The following is a 13913-nucleotide window of genomic DNA, read 5'->3' as shown; positions in this document are numbered from 1 at the left end:
GCTGCTTCTAGCCCTGTCTCATAGCAGGATATTCGAACCAAAGAGAACTCCTTGGATGTACTTTTAACATCCTTACTCTTCAGGACACACTTGTAAACATTCATGATAGTTTATAAGTATGTTTTTATTTTTAACTATTAAATTATATTACTACAAAGAGAAGTTATCTCCCTCTATCACATCTGATATCTTTTGAACATATCTTTTAAAGCTTTTAAAGTGAAAGGGTTAGAATTACCTGAAAAATGAAACCACTGGCGAATTTTTACCAGCAGATGAATTTAGTAAATCATATTCCTGCCAACACCCACTCACTTTGTTAAAATTAAGTCCTATTTCTGTCATACTGATATTCACTAAATCTCATAACACCTCTAAGGCAGTGTTTTAGGTAAATAGTCTAGTCATGACTGCCTGATGTGTTTAATCAAATTTATCAACCAATTGAGGAACAAAATTGCTATATCATGGAGGTTTTCTGCATATTGAATTACAGAATGCAGTTGTCTGATATTATGTAGAAATAGAGATGTGAAATTATTATATTACAAGTATTTTTAGAGGACTAGAAATACAGCTTTAGTGGTAGCAATTTAAAAACATTCATGAGACCCTAGCTTTAATTCTCAGAAATGAGAAAAAATTATAACATAGCTAGGTGAGCAGAATTGCTCTGAGCTATGTGTTTCTATATGGCTTATGGGAAAGAATTAAACATAATTTTAGTATAGATATGGCTTATTAGTTTACTCTTTAATCCTTTCAGTGGCCTCTGACTAACTCCATCCAACCTTGGTTTTAGTTTTAGAATAGGAAATAGTATTGATGGAGCAGTTTTCTTCCAGACTGGCTCAAATGCCAGTTTTCATGTAGCCCAATAAAAACATTTAAGACAAAAGAAAAGAATAAAATTATTCAGGGTCTGGGAATATAGTTCAGTTGGTAGAGTACTTTCCTAGTATTCACAAAGCCTTGGATTCCATCCTCAGCATTACCTAAGGTGGATATAGTGGCCTATGCCAGGAATACCCAACAAAAGGATCCTAGTTCAAGGTCATCCTTGGTTATACTCAGAGACCCTCTGAGAGAGAGGAATGAAAGGAAAGAAATATTTATTTTTCAATACAGAATTTACAAAGGAGGATTTCTTGCATTACTCTTCTATTTTCTTTATCTGAAAAGTATGCTTGGGGTACTTCTAAATGTTTCTCTTTGTGATAATGGAGCTCATTTTGCAAAATAGCTTACACTCAAGCTCCATTCTAAGAGAGCAAGAAATCTCAGAAGTTAAAATCTTAGTATGTATCATCATAATCTTAGGTCCTCTATAAAACCAAGCCCCTAGCTGGAATGTGCAGTGATGTTTGTATAGGCCATTAAGTAGACGGCGGCTGGTAGGAAGCTCTAGGTTAGCAGACTCAGAGCATTTATGTTCATGTAGACAAGAGGTAACAGATTTCACTTGAAAGCATAGAATGTTGCCAGTGGGTCAGCATGAAATTTGTCATGGTTTCTATCCATGACAGGAGGAATTCTAAGGTCTGTGCTGTAGCTTGGCATGATAATATACTAGAGCAAGCAGGAAATTTTCCATAACCATTTTCATCCATTCAATCATTCATTCATTTACTCCTATGCTTTTTGAACCAGTAAACATTTGTTGAACCACCTGCTGATGAACATCTCTATATATATCCAGTGTCTGAAAGGCCAAACTGCTTTTCAGACTCTGTAGGATTTTGAGAGTTACAAATGAGTCAGAACAGTTGTGTACACTATGGGGGGTGTGCTATATATGAATGCATACAAGCCAACAGAAACCTGGTGACCATATGTCACATTAGTTTCCATCATGCCCTATTGGGCCATTGATAAACAAGCAGAAGCCAACTTTTAAATAAAGGAAAATAGGTGTCTTATTTTCCTTAAAATATTTAAGTCTTTGTGTTTGATGACCAATAGTCTGATATCATGGGTGATTTCCTATTTTGTTTAGTATTCTTTGTTAATGAGAATAGACTAACTTTAAAGCAAAAAGATTACTTTATACTGGATCATCATCAGAGCCTAGCAGATTCTATAATGGGGTGAAATGTGTTTCCCTATCTAGACTAGAAGATGGCCCTGACCTCAGGAAGCATATTAGATATTCCTTATGTACTCTAGAATTGTCTGTAGCAAGTAGCCTGTCAGTGCTGTCCAGTAGAGGTCAGCAGCTGTTTTGAAGAAGAGACTTAACAGTAGGTAGTGAACATGCTTCTTAGGCATTTAAAAAAGAAGCTAACCCATTTATATTTAATAATTATAAAAGCATCGTTATTTTCAATTCCTTTCAATTCATTTTATATTACCTAAGAATCCATGATGCATTAGCTACTACAGTAGGTGGTGATAATTCAGGAATGAATCAAACATGGCTCCACATTGAAGCTGCTTTTCTAGCTACATTATAAAGGGTGTTTATTCTGAAACCTTCAGTAAGCAGATATAAAACATAATAATACAATCAATTATATGGTTTTTAATAGCTTAATAATATTGGACTAATTTCCTCTTAAAATCTCCCGTAGAAAGACCAATATGGCAGCCTCCAGCATTGCTAAGATCTGTTATGATGTTTGCATTATAAATAATGCACATAGGAATGGAAAGATGGCTTAGCAGTTAATACCACATGTTCTTGCAGAGACCCAAGTCCACATGGTAGCTCACAATCATCTATAACTACAGTTCTAGGGGATCTGACGCCCCATTCTGACTTGCATCACTGCCATGCATGTTCATGGTTTATCAACATGCAAACAAATACACTTACACATAAAATAAATCTTTTAAAAAGTATAAAATAAATTATGCAGAGTGGGAGGAATTAGAGGATGGATGTGATCTAAATATATTATATTCATCTATAAAATTACCAAAGAATAAATATAGCTTTAATGAGCTGGAGCTAAAAATAGCCTTTTGTAATGTTTATGTCTCATAAACATTAAAAAAGCATAGTAATGAAAAATCTAAGTAAACTATAAATGTTAAATTTCAAATTTGAAGTTTTAAAAATATATCTTTGAAAGTAAGCTTGCACAAGTCACTTAACTCAAGGATTGTAGTTCAACCATTTACCTCTCAGGTTAATTTTCATCAAGAAGGTTAATTTTTGTACTAAAGCCCCATCTTTAATATTAGTAAAGCTTCATTTTAGCCTACAAAATTACAAAGCTGCAAAACAGTATTGGATGGAACATTATAGAGCATAGAACAGTAAAGTAGCAAAGTAATACCTAAAAACCAATTTAAGGTTTAAGATTTGAAGTATTTCAGAAAGCTGTATCTAATATAATCACAATTATGGCCAGCCTGTAAATCATTCAAGTACCCCTATACCTTCTAAGCAAGTAGTAAATACTACTTTACATTTCCATCAGGAAGATTTTCCACCTGTCCTTAAGAAATGTTTTCTCATGCATTCTACCTCGATCAAAAGGGAGGCTTCGTTGCCTCCTAGACATGAGTCTTCTAATTAGTAGGAAATGACCCAGTAATATCGCTATGTCTAGTGTGAGATGTCTACACAAATATGAAGGGATATTCCAATGTAGAGATAGGAAGCTGTTTAAGAGGGAAAGACAGAGAACGAAAGAATGTAAGCTCTCTTGACTGAAGTTCCCAGAGAATGCATTTTGGAAAATATAACATCATTTTAATAATAAGTGGTAATAATGAGTCATGTTAATACTTACATAATCCATGTCACGTAAGGCCATGGATTCAGAGCAATACTCCTGAAAAAGTGTATTAGTGAAAATAAAATTAAATTCTAATGATATTGTAAAAAAAATTTCCTAATGTCATGGTTGTTGGGAAAGACTTTCTCTGATGCCTGTGTGGCATACTGCTACTTGAGCTGGTCTCAAAGCTCTGTAGACATCTCTAAAAGAATGTGGACATTTCACACTGTTTAGCTCATCACCTCCTGTCCTCACCTACTACTAACAGTTGCTAGCTCTGCTTTGTTTTATTGTTTTGAACACTCTCTTCTCATGTCATGCTTTCAACTGCTTTCTATGTGTTCATATTTCTTTTTTTTTCTTATAAAGTCTCCAAATACCTAATCTATTAGCCCCTAAAATTTCTACTTCCTGTACTGCTTTTATCTCTGGTGGTCAAATACAACTTTTTGAACACAACAAAATGTGATTATAGTTGCGGTCTCAAAATAGATAGGCTTGCATATTAAACTTAGGGATGGGAACACGGTATCATGTTAATCTTGTTGCAAGGTTTTTGCCCACAAAACAGAAGGTGGAAACAATTTTTTCTCTCAGAATCTGAAAGAATTCTCTAGTTGTATCAATTGCTAACTCGCATGCTAACAACATGTCCCCAACTTCTTCATCTGAAGTAAAATATAAATGGGAAGAAGTGTGGCTATATCAAAACACAAATAAATGGAAGTATTTGTAGTTAAATCTTTGGTTATTAGACTCTGTTGAATATGTACATCACTTGAGCCTCTTTCTTTTCCTATACCTATTTTCTTTAGAGGAAAAAAAAGATAGGGACATTCTTCTGTTTGGGGTGAGTGGATGTTTATTTTTGTTTTTGATTTTGAGACAGTCGAATTCATAGTGATTATCCTGCCTCAGCGTCTTGAGTGCTAGGACTACAGTGTGTACCACCATACCTGGCTATTTAACACGACTAATCTTTATTAGTGGAGTTGTTGAGTTCATCCTGACCTGGAGTTAGCCTCCCATCTTCTGTCTTGCATGGGCAATGCCAAAGCCAACTCTGCAAATTAGGTCATTATTTCAGACATGGAAAAAAAAATCTCTTAGATTTTCTAATTAAATTTTTATAACTTTGGATTTTTCACTTTGAAAAATATGTGCTTTACCTAAGAAAAATTTTGCTTGCCTTTGTAAAGAGGTCTCTTATGTAAGAAAAATAGTGAAACTGATCAAATTATGTTAGAAAAAAGGAAATCAACCTTTTAATTCAGAGTCAAATGGTTTACCACCAAATGTTTTCTCGTTGTATTAGTTTTGGCTAGATCTTTTGATATGTAGCTGCCCAAGGAACACTCAGTCCTTTCATAATGTGTCTGTACAATTAAATAGGAAAGTTACTTACTTCAGGTACATTAGTGATTTATAACAGACCTTGAACAAAGCTCTCTGACCAATGGATCTTGACAAACAGTGAAATAGTGGTTAGAGATTAACTTTTTTAAAAAAAATAAGAGGCATATTTTAGAATTATTTGATTTAAAATAGTACATTTGCATCAACAAAATAATTGTAAGTTGATATACAGGAAAACAGCAGCTGGCACATATAATAGACTAGTTCTAACTAACTCTACTTTTACTTTAGTGGCGTCTTTAAAACTAACATGTCATTTCTACTTCCAGTTCTCAAGGTTTCTTTTTAAATGTTTTACATCTGAGAGAATATTTACTTTTTCTTTTCTTTCTTTCTTTTTTTCTTTTTTTTATGGTTTCTACATTTCTCTCTTTTCTACTGCAATTTCCCACCTTTTGTGCAATTGTGAACAAGGTAACGAACCGCCTCCCTTCCTCAGGAACATCTACTATCTTCATGCTTTCTCAAACTTCCAGCAATCACAGTTTCTCTTGGAGTGAATAAGGTGATTTCCTTTCTTAATGTACCAACTTGCTTGCATTCCCATTGCCTGACACCATTTCTGATTCTTCATAAAAAGTTATTTCTCATGATTCATTTTTATACTCCATTGATACTTAAATATTTTATCATTTCTTTTTAATCATTTATTCACCTTCTAAATTGCCATACTGGAGAGGGAGTAATTTTCAAAAACTTAAACTATAACTTTGTAATTTGAGGTATGCAATATAGTAGCCATGATGTTAGAACAAGACAAGAGTATTTTGCACAGATTCTCCCTTTTGACACACCCAGAGCACCAGCACAACTCTCAGAGGTGTTCACCAAAAGGATGGTAAGGTTCACTAATCATGCCATATTGACTCATCTTACCATATAACCTACAGTGCCATTCCAGAGACACAAGTTTGCCACATACTGCTAATGTCTGTTTACTTCTACTACCAAGAAAAAAAAACAGTTTGAGTTGGAGACTTTCTTGGTCCTTTAAATGTATTCATATGAATGTTATGCATTTGTTGTATAGTAAAAGTAATTTGTACTTTGGAGCCAGGAAAGTAGTCTGTAGGAAATGATTTCTTTTCTTTTTTTCCTACATTTTTATCACCAGGTAGGTTAACCTATCTTCAAATGCTTTAAGTATTTTTGCCTCACTATTACAGAGAAATCTGAGCTGTAGAAGGGCATCTGACTCATTATCCGCCAGACCTTCAGTCAGACCTCTTCTTTTACGAACATTCTCAGACGAATCTAATATATTGTAACAGGTACCTAGTGTTAAACAAGTGGGCTGGCTTTTTAAAGAAAAAGATTAACAGCATTATAAAGAAAAAATGAAAATCACTCTTTAAATTTTCTCTGCTGTTGGTGTGGTGAACTTTATACTATTCTTTGTAAAAAATATAAAGATGCATTGCTTGGAATATGGGGAAATTTATACTTTAAATTTGCTCAAACCCCTAATAAACTTTTTGACATTTTCAGAGCTGATGTTAATACGCTATATTTAATTTGTGGAGGGCAGTTGTCATAATGATTCCATCATGTGGAAATGCTTGATTCTCATCTAGAGATTAGATAATTTTGACTTACAAGAATCATTTGAAAAATTGGAAATAAATATTCCAAAATTGCATCTGTATAATGCCAAGTCAGTTTAGCATTGCATGTTTTTCTGGGAACTATGTGAAAATAATCAAATGTGTTTGTACCTTCTTGTGCTGTGTCTGTGTGTGTGTAGGTATATACTTTTAATGTCCTTGTAAATGTCTAATCCCCAAATATGTGTTAATGATCCAGTGTTCTCTAATTATAACATTTTCTAATGTCAAGTTTTATTCAAGCTAAATGTTTCAACTTTCAGAGGTAAAAAATTTTTCTAGCCATTCAGGGGGATGCATGCCTAATGACAAAATGTTTCCTAGTTCATGATTCTAGAACAATTTTTTTTATAACATTGTTTGATTTACCTCAGATATTTTAGAGGAATTAGCATATCATAAGAGGGACCATAGAACTCAAAATGACTCCTTTCATGTGCACTCTATATTTTCTACTGCAGAGGGCTCTGATACTTCAGGTCCTGAAAGATATTTTATCCATTCAAGGAAATTTGTAGTAATTCATAAATAATTCACTTATAAGTTTGTCTACTTACAAACAACTCAGTACAGTTTATACATGGCTGATTTTTATGTACACATAAAAAACAGTCATCCTGGATAAAAATGGTGGAACAATTCACTTCAAATCTGTTTTTCCACCTTAGCCTGTTGTAATGGATTGAACCTGTTGGTTCTTTCATCTCCTAGCATTCCCCACATTCTGTATCTGCAGTGGTATTTGGAAGCAGTGTGCTGTAGTTAGCATGTGTCACACATGTTTTAATGACTCACCTGCATGTGTTTCTCCTTAGTAATGAGTTGACTTCTTAGTAGCCTTCAAAGTCTTGGACATTTGCTTCAGATTGCTTTGCCCTAAGTAAGTTACAAGAAGCATTTCAGCTGTGTGTTTGCATATACTATTGGATCCCCCTGGATTGCTTTCTTTAGCTTGGTCTGTGTTTGGGGTCTCGGCTGGGTAGCAGACACTGCTACTGCTTTTGGCCTCTCCAGGGCCTCAGCTACTACATTATAGGCCTCAACTACTACATTATCTAGAACTTAAGAATTTTAAAAAGATATGTTTCCATTTTAATGTAGTTAATTGTTCCAGGAATTGATTTTCATGGGGCATTATTTCTTCTCCAAGGAAATTATTTAGCAGCTTACCCACTGAGCTTGTTCTGTGGTTGTAAGGGAACAACCTGGTTTCTTTCACATATTCTCAGTTTAAGTGGCAACCTTATTTTAGTCAAAGTCACTATGACCTGAAAACAGAGAAGCATGAATAGAAATTGAGGGTATTCCAATGAATTTATAGTCTAAAATTATGTTAAGAAAGATGTCCCAGAATGGGAATAAAATAGTACTTTTTTAAAAAGACCTTCCATTACTGTTGTTCAAAATTTTTGAGTTTTAGAACATCAAGATGGTGCAACAGGTAAAGGTGCTTACTGCCAAACCTGAAAATCAGAGTTCAGTCCCTCGGACCCACATGATGGAAGGAGAAAATGACTCCTAAAGGCTGATCTCTGATTTCCATATATGCACTTTCACTCACGTGCGCGCGCACTTACTTTAAATAAGTATTTTCAAAACCTTAAAAAATTAAACCTTGATTTTAGCATGGAGAATCAAAGGTATGTCCCCTTTCTTGACACATAACTTCAGCATTTATATTCAAAGATCAGATTGTTTATATTATACCCCATCCTAATCATAGTATGCAGATATTTAGAGAAGAGAGAAGGCTACAGATTTATTAGGGAAAATTCTCTGGTGCTTCTCTTAAATACATGATGAATAAGAAAAAGGAGAGTCATTTGAATCATAGTAAATCATTTACCAAAAAGAAAAAAATAACTTTGATATTATGGGTGGTGGTTCTTTGAGTAAAGGAGTATTTTCATTCATAAACTGAACATCTCAAAATTCACAAATCCAAGGGCTGGGGAAGTATAGTGTTGACTGTGCTGTCATAGAGACCTGAGTTCAGTCCCCTATAGCCACATAAGAAGCCAGGTACACTGGTGCACTTTTAATCCTAGTGCTGGGAAGGCAGAGAATTTCTTTCTTTTTTTTTTTTTTTTTTTTTTTTTTTTTTCTTTTTTTTTGGTTTTTCGAGACAGGGTTTCTCTGTGTAGTCCTGGCTGTCCTGGAACTCACTCTGTAGACCAGGCTGGCCTCGAACTCAGAAATCCACCTGCCTCTGCCTCCCAAGCGCTGGGATTAAAGGCGTGCGCCACCACTGCCCGGCCAGAGAATTTCTTAGAAGGCACAAGCAAGAGTATTCTTAGAGCTCACTGCCTAGTCAGCCTAGTTCATTGGCAAGCTCCAGATTCCATTGAGAGACTGTCTCAATACCAGGGTGAGGGCTAACTGTAATGGGACACATTTAATCTCAGCACATAGGAGGCAAAGGTAGGTGGAGCTCAGTGAGCTCAGGGCCAGGAGGGGCTACATAATGAATTCCTGCCTGACAATAATGTAGAAGGTGAATGGCACCTAAGCATGACACCAGAGGTTAACCTTTGTCCTCTACATGCTTGTGCACACACATGCATGTATACTCACATGTATACATACATACATACATACATACCCCCAAATAATTCATACACCATTTTATTAGATGCTAGAGATAAAACTAACATGTTTCTGTATGCAAGTAGTTCCTAGTGTAATAGGTAATCCCAATGGGAAAATCTACTAAGAGAACCCTGGAGCAATCCAAAAGCAAAGAGCAAGCCTGAGCTATTCAGCTGACAGATGAAGAAAACATTAGAAATCTGGTATTGTTTCTCTTTTCTCTCCTGCATGTGAATAAAACTTGGCACTTTTGTTAAAACAGTTGTGTTACTCTCATAACAAAATTTACTACTTGGTTTATTCTTGAAAATGTTAAACAGATGGTTATATGTTGTTACCAAAATAAATTTTGTAACTCTCTATATTTTAACCTTTTCAGAATCCGAATCTTGAACTGCCTATGTTATTGTCCTACAAGCATACTGACCATGGTTGCAGCTAAAGAAAAGAAAGCATGAAGGAACAACTACAAAAGATATTAACTCAGGATACTCAATATGAAACAAAAACCACTCTCATGTGTAGGGTTCAGAATAAATGTTCATTAAAGTACCAAATAACTCTCTTAAACAGTTACAATTATTGTAAGTAGCCATTATGGCCAAAGTTAACAATTACATGAAAGTTTAAAGTAAGCATACTTAGAATTCTGGATTTAGATAGATTAATGTAACTACGAAATGGGTGCTCCTTTAACCCGTTGACTTTGTGAATGGATTTAAATAGTAGTATAAAGTAGAAGTCATGCAATGGGAATGAGCAGATTTTGCTATAACTGTTACTTTTTGCCTGGCAGAAGACGTAGACTGTTTGTATCACATTTCTCATTCCTGATGAATGATTATTTTTTTCCACACACAAAAGGAATACTTGAAAATACAGGCCTAAATGATATTACTGCATCAGACAAAATAAATCATCATTTTTTTTTAATCATAGGCTAAATGTCTTGGTCTAGTATCCTTTCCAAAAAGTACCTTGCCTACTTGTGTGATACTGTTAATCTGGGTATTGTAGAAACAGGTGGAAAGGTTATTTGGTGTGTTTTCTTCTGAATTACACACCACGTCTGTATTTAAGACTACTAAACTTGAAAATGGAAATAAAATATTTCAGTCTCTTGGCAATAGCCCCTCAAAACAGTTAAGTAGAAAGATTTCCAATGTCAGTTTTGCTGCGTAATGTGTTAAGGTGTGTTAAATATTTATATAAAAGTTAATACCATTCTTAACATCAGCATTTTATAATTTTATGTGGCAAAGATGGGAAGAATAGCTTATTTTCAACTACTAACGGTTTTTATTTGAAGGAGATTGTTTTTGTGCATATTTACAGCACTTTGCTTTTAAGTTACCAATTTTGAAAGAGGAGATGTATTCCAAAACCCTGTAGAGCCACAACTCTTTGGACATGAATGTTGTTTTATATAGATACGTGGGCCAGGGAAATGGTCTAATTCTAAACTATGGGATGGACCTTGGTAAGATCCTCAAACTGCTGGACCAGAAAGAGGTTTTAGCCTCTAATAGTTCTCTTAAAACATTAAAGAAGTGTGAAATGTCTTTACTTGATGGAAGGACCACATTTGACAGGCTAAAATGATATTTAGAAAATATTTTTCTATCAGTTTTCATTTTTTGTCTTTCTGACATGCTTGTACTAGTGAATGTTTGTATTGTACCTTGATTTAGAAACATTAGAGTCATTGTTTTCCAGTATATTTATATAGTCCATATGGCACATTTGATTCTTCCATGTATTTGTGTGGATGTTTAGGTGTAATTTTTCTTAAATTCTGAAAAGGCCATAATTTCATAATTTCAGAAACCATTCCATAATTACTTAATGTAATTTGTTCTCATCTATCAGTATTACTTTTGAGTACTTTGTTAGGTGTCAGTCACAGCTTAAGTGTGCTGTGTGTGTTCTTGTAGCCTGGATTTGAGGTAATCTGCTGAAAGCAAAGTCTTTCTATTCTTTGCCTATTCCAAAGAGCTAAAACATCTAACCCAGGAAAGCTTTGCTGTTTTGTTATTGTTGTCATTGTTGTTGCTGCTGTGTTATTATTTTATATCAGAACTATAAGGACTGTGAATAAATATAAGAGCCAAATAGAGAGCTTGGTTAATGCGGAATGATTGAGGGGTTGATAAAATCAGGATATTGAGGGTAGTAGAAATAAAAGTGACTATGTGTGACTTGTTGCAGAAGAAAGAAATCTAAATAAGCAAATGAGGGTGATTTAGAGTCATGCCTCAGTTAACCATTACATTGTAAATGCACTTCAAATCAGAGGAACCTGGATTTGCTTTTTGAAAGATTTTTATTAGTGAGCTAAAACATGGCCAGCATGGGATTAGCAGATGAAGCAGTTTGAAATGAGCCATCCAGTATTCCTAGCACTATATTTTACCTAGTCTTATGTAAGTAGAGGGCAAGAAATCTAACAGTAGGACCATATTACCATAATTTGAATAATAATTTTTGAGCTATCAAAATGTCGATGTAATTTTCCAAATTGTTGTCTATTGTTTGAGGATGTTGCCTGTTAAACAAAAAAATTCATTCCATATCTACTACATATACACCAGCAACAGTATAAATGTAAGCCTAAATTTGCAAAAGTCATAATTTAGTGATGGAATTTTTGATAACATGCAGTATATAAATGTGCAAATTTTATGCAAATGTTGATAAAATCATTTTTCAGCTTGTAAAATGGAACTGCAATATTACATTTTTCACTTAAGCAGTTTTTTACATCAACTTTGTTGCTTTCTAAAATGAACATGAATGCCATCTTTTATGAATGCAATTTGCCTTTTTCATTACAGAAATTTTCGTTTGATGTAATCAATAAACTTTGGTATGATACAATGTGTATTTGAACGTCTTTTTGTTTTAAAAATACCAATTTTATATCAAAATGTTATTAATGTAGTTTAGTGATGGGAAATTTCTGATTTCCTGTTTGCATCTACATACATTTCACAAAAGGTTGCTACAACATTTCCATGAGTTCAACTGATGTTTCATGGCAATACCTAATTTGAGGTGGGTGAGATAGTTGTGAGACTTTTCAATAAAACTATATCTTAAAACTTTATAAAGATCCAGCCAGGATGTAGCTATGATACAGTGCATATTAAGCATGGATAAGGTCTCAGGTTTGATCCCTAGCACAAAGAAAAGTGTGGAGCCCCAGCTTGATACATTCATCTTAAATGTCCACAGTATGCTGCCTATACATACTGGAGTGTGATGTGTGTTCCATATGACCTGCATTTTCAACCTCTGTGTAGTGCTGGCTGTCCTGGAACTCACTCTGTAAACCAGGCTGGCTTTAAACTCAGATCCACCTGCCTCTACCAAGCACTAGGACTAAAAGTGTGTGCCACCACCACCTTGTTGAAACCATTACATTCTTAAGTAGCCAGAAGCTTTGTTGTTGCTTGAAACTTAGTCCAAAGATTATCATATTTGCATCTCCCACCATACTTTCTTATTGCTCAGGCTATACCCAGACCTTGAGAAAGACCTCTTTCTGGAAAACTGCTTAGCTGTCAATAAGCTAGTCACTTCACCGAAATCTCACTGTGTTGCATTTTACACGAAAGTAACTTCATTTTGGTAACCTTTCAATTCAATTAGCATTCTGCTTATTTTATATTTCCTTTTTGTTGTAGGAAATGTGCTATATTCAGAGGCAAGAGCTAAGTTAAAGCGTCAAATACTGTTATGCAGTGTGGTGGAAGCCAAATTAGTTAAGGGATCTGGTTTATAAAATGTCGTTTGCTTCTCATGTGGAAGCATAGTTATTTTTCTTTTAAAGGCTTGCTTATTGCTCTGACACTAGTTACTAAACACTTGTTGTTTGCCAACATTTCTCATATATGTAATATACCTACCTTTTAACTTACTGAAACTAGTCTCTCAGGATTCCTTCCCTTCCCCCATTCAACCTTATGGGTTACTCTGTCTCCCTGCTTTGTCTGCCTCTGTGAGGTCTGAGTGATTTGACTTCTTCCACAAGAAACACATGCAAAGGTTAGGGGCTGAGGTTATCACTATGGTTATTCAGTGAATGCATCTATGGGTGAAGTGCTGGATGCATACTAATGAAGCCAGAAGGCCAGGGTTCTTTGACTAGTTATCAGGAAACAATGGGGTTAGCATTAGTTTGCTGCTCTTTTACTTACATTTCCCCTTCACTGGGTGAGCAAGGAACCAGAGCTTGGTATCTGACTCGTCCTTGGTTCTATAGAAATGTTTTCCCCAACTTGAGGTCCTGTCTGTCTATTAGAGGTAGACTCGTCAAGTTCCCTCTTCCCAATGTTGGACATTTTGGCTAAGATCACCCCCACTGAGTCCTGAGAGTCTCTCACCTCCCAGGGCACTGGGACTTTCTAGAGATTCGCCTCACCCCTGGCTGCATATTTCCATTCATTCTTCTGGCCCTCTGTTCTTCTCTCCTGCCCCCTCCCATACCTGATCCTGTTCCCCGTTTCTTTCCTCCCCCTTCTCCTTTCTCGCCCAGATCCTTCCCTCTGTCTCCTGTGGTTATTTTGTTCCCCCT

The 13913-nt window shown here is 35.2% G+C and overlaps 1 protein-coding gene across 5 annotated transcripts in view; it reads left to right on the top strand.

The window, feature by feature from the left end:
- The window catches only part of Atp11c (ATPase phospholipid transporting 11C (ATP11C blood group)), a 168081-nt gene extending 155861 nt beyond the window's left edge, over window positions 1-12220 (top strand). For 2 of the 5 annotated variants that reach the window (XM_076918630.1, XM_076918631.1), the window contains 2 exons: window positions 6311-6415; window positions 9717-9897. In XM_076918630.1, the coding sequence (XP_076774745.1) occupies window positions 6311-6412 (102 nt within the window). In that variant the 3' untranslated portion in view covers window positions 6413-6415; window positions 9717-9897. Of the gene's footprint in view, window positions 1-5558; window positions 5705-6310; window positions 6416-9716 lie in introns of those variants that run through there. The other 3 variants (XM_034485605.2, XM_034485607.2, XM_076918632.1) reach the window with 3 other exon arrangements.
- Window positions 12221-13913: the final 1693 nt, after the last annotated feature.

This window comes from Arvicanthis niloticus, chromosome X (assembly GCF_011762505.2).
Source record: "Arvicanthis niloticus isolate mArvNil1 chromosome X, mArvNil1.pat.X, whole genome shotgun sequence".
NCBI lineage: Eukaryota > Metazoa > Chordata > Mammalia > Rodentia > Muridae > Arvicanthis > Arvicanthis niloticus.
The sequence above is the reverse complement of the archived record's forward strand: the minus strand, read 5'-3'. Positions and strand labels throughout refer to the sequence as shown.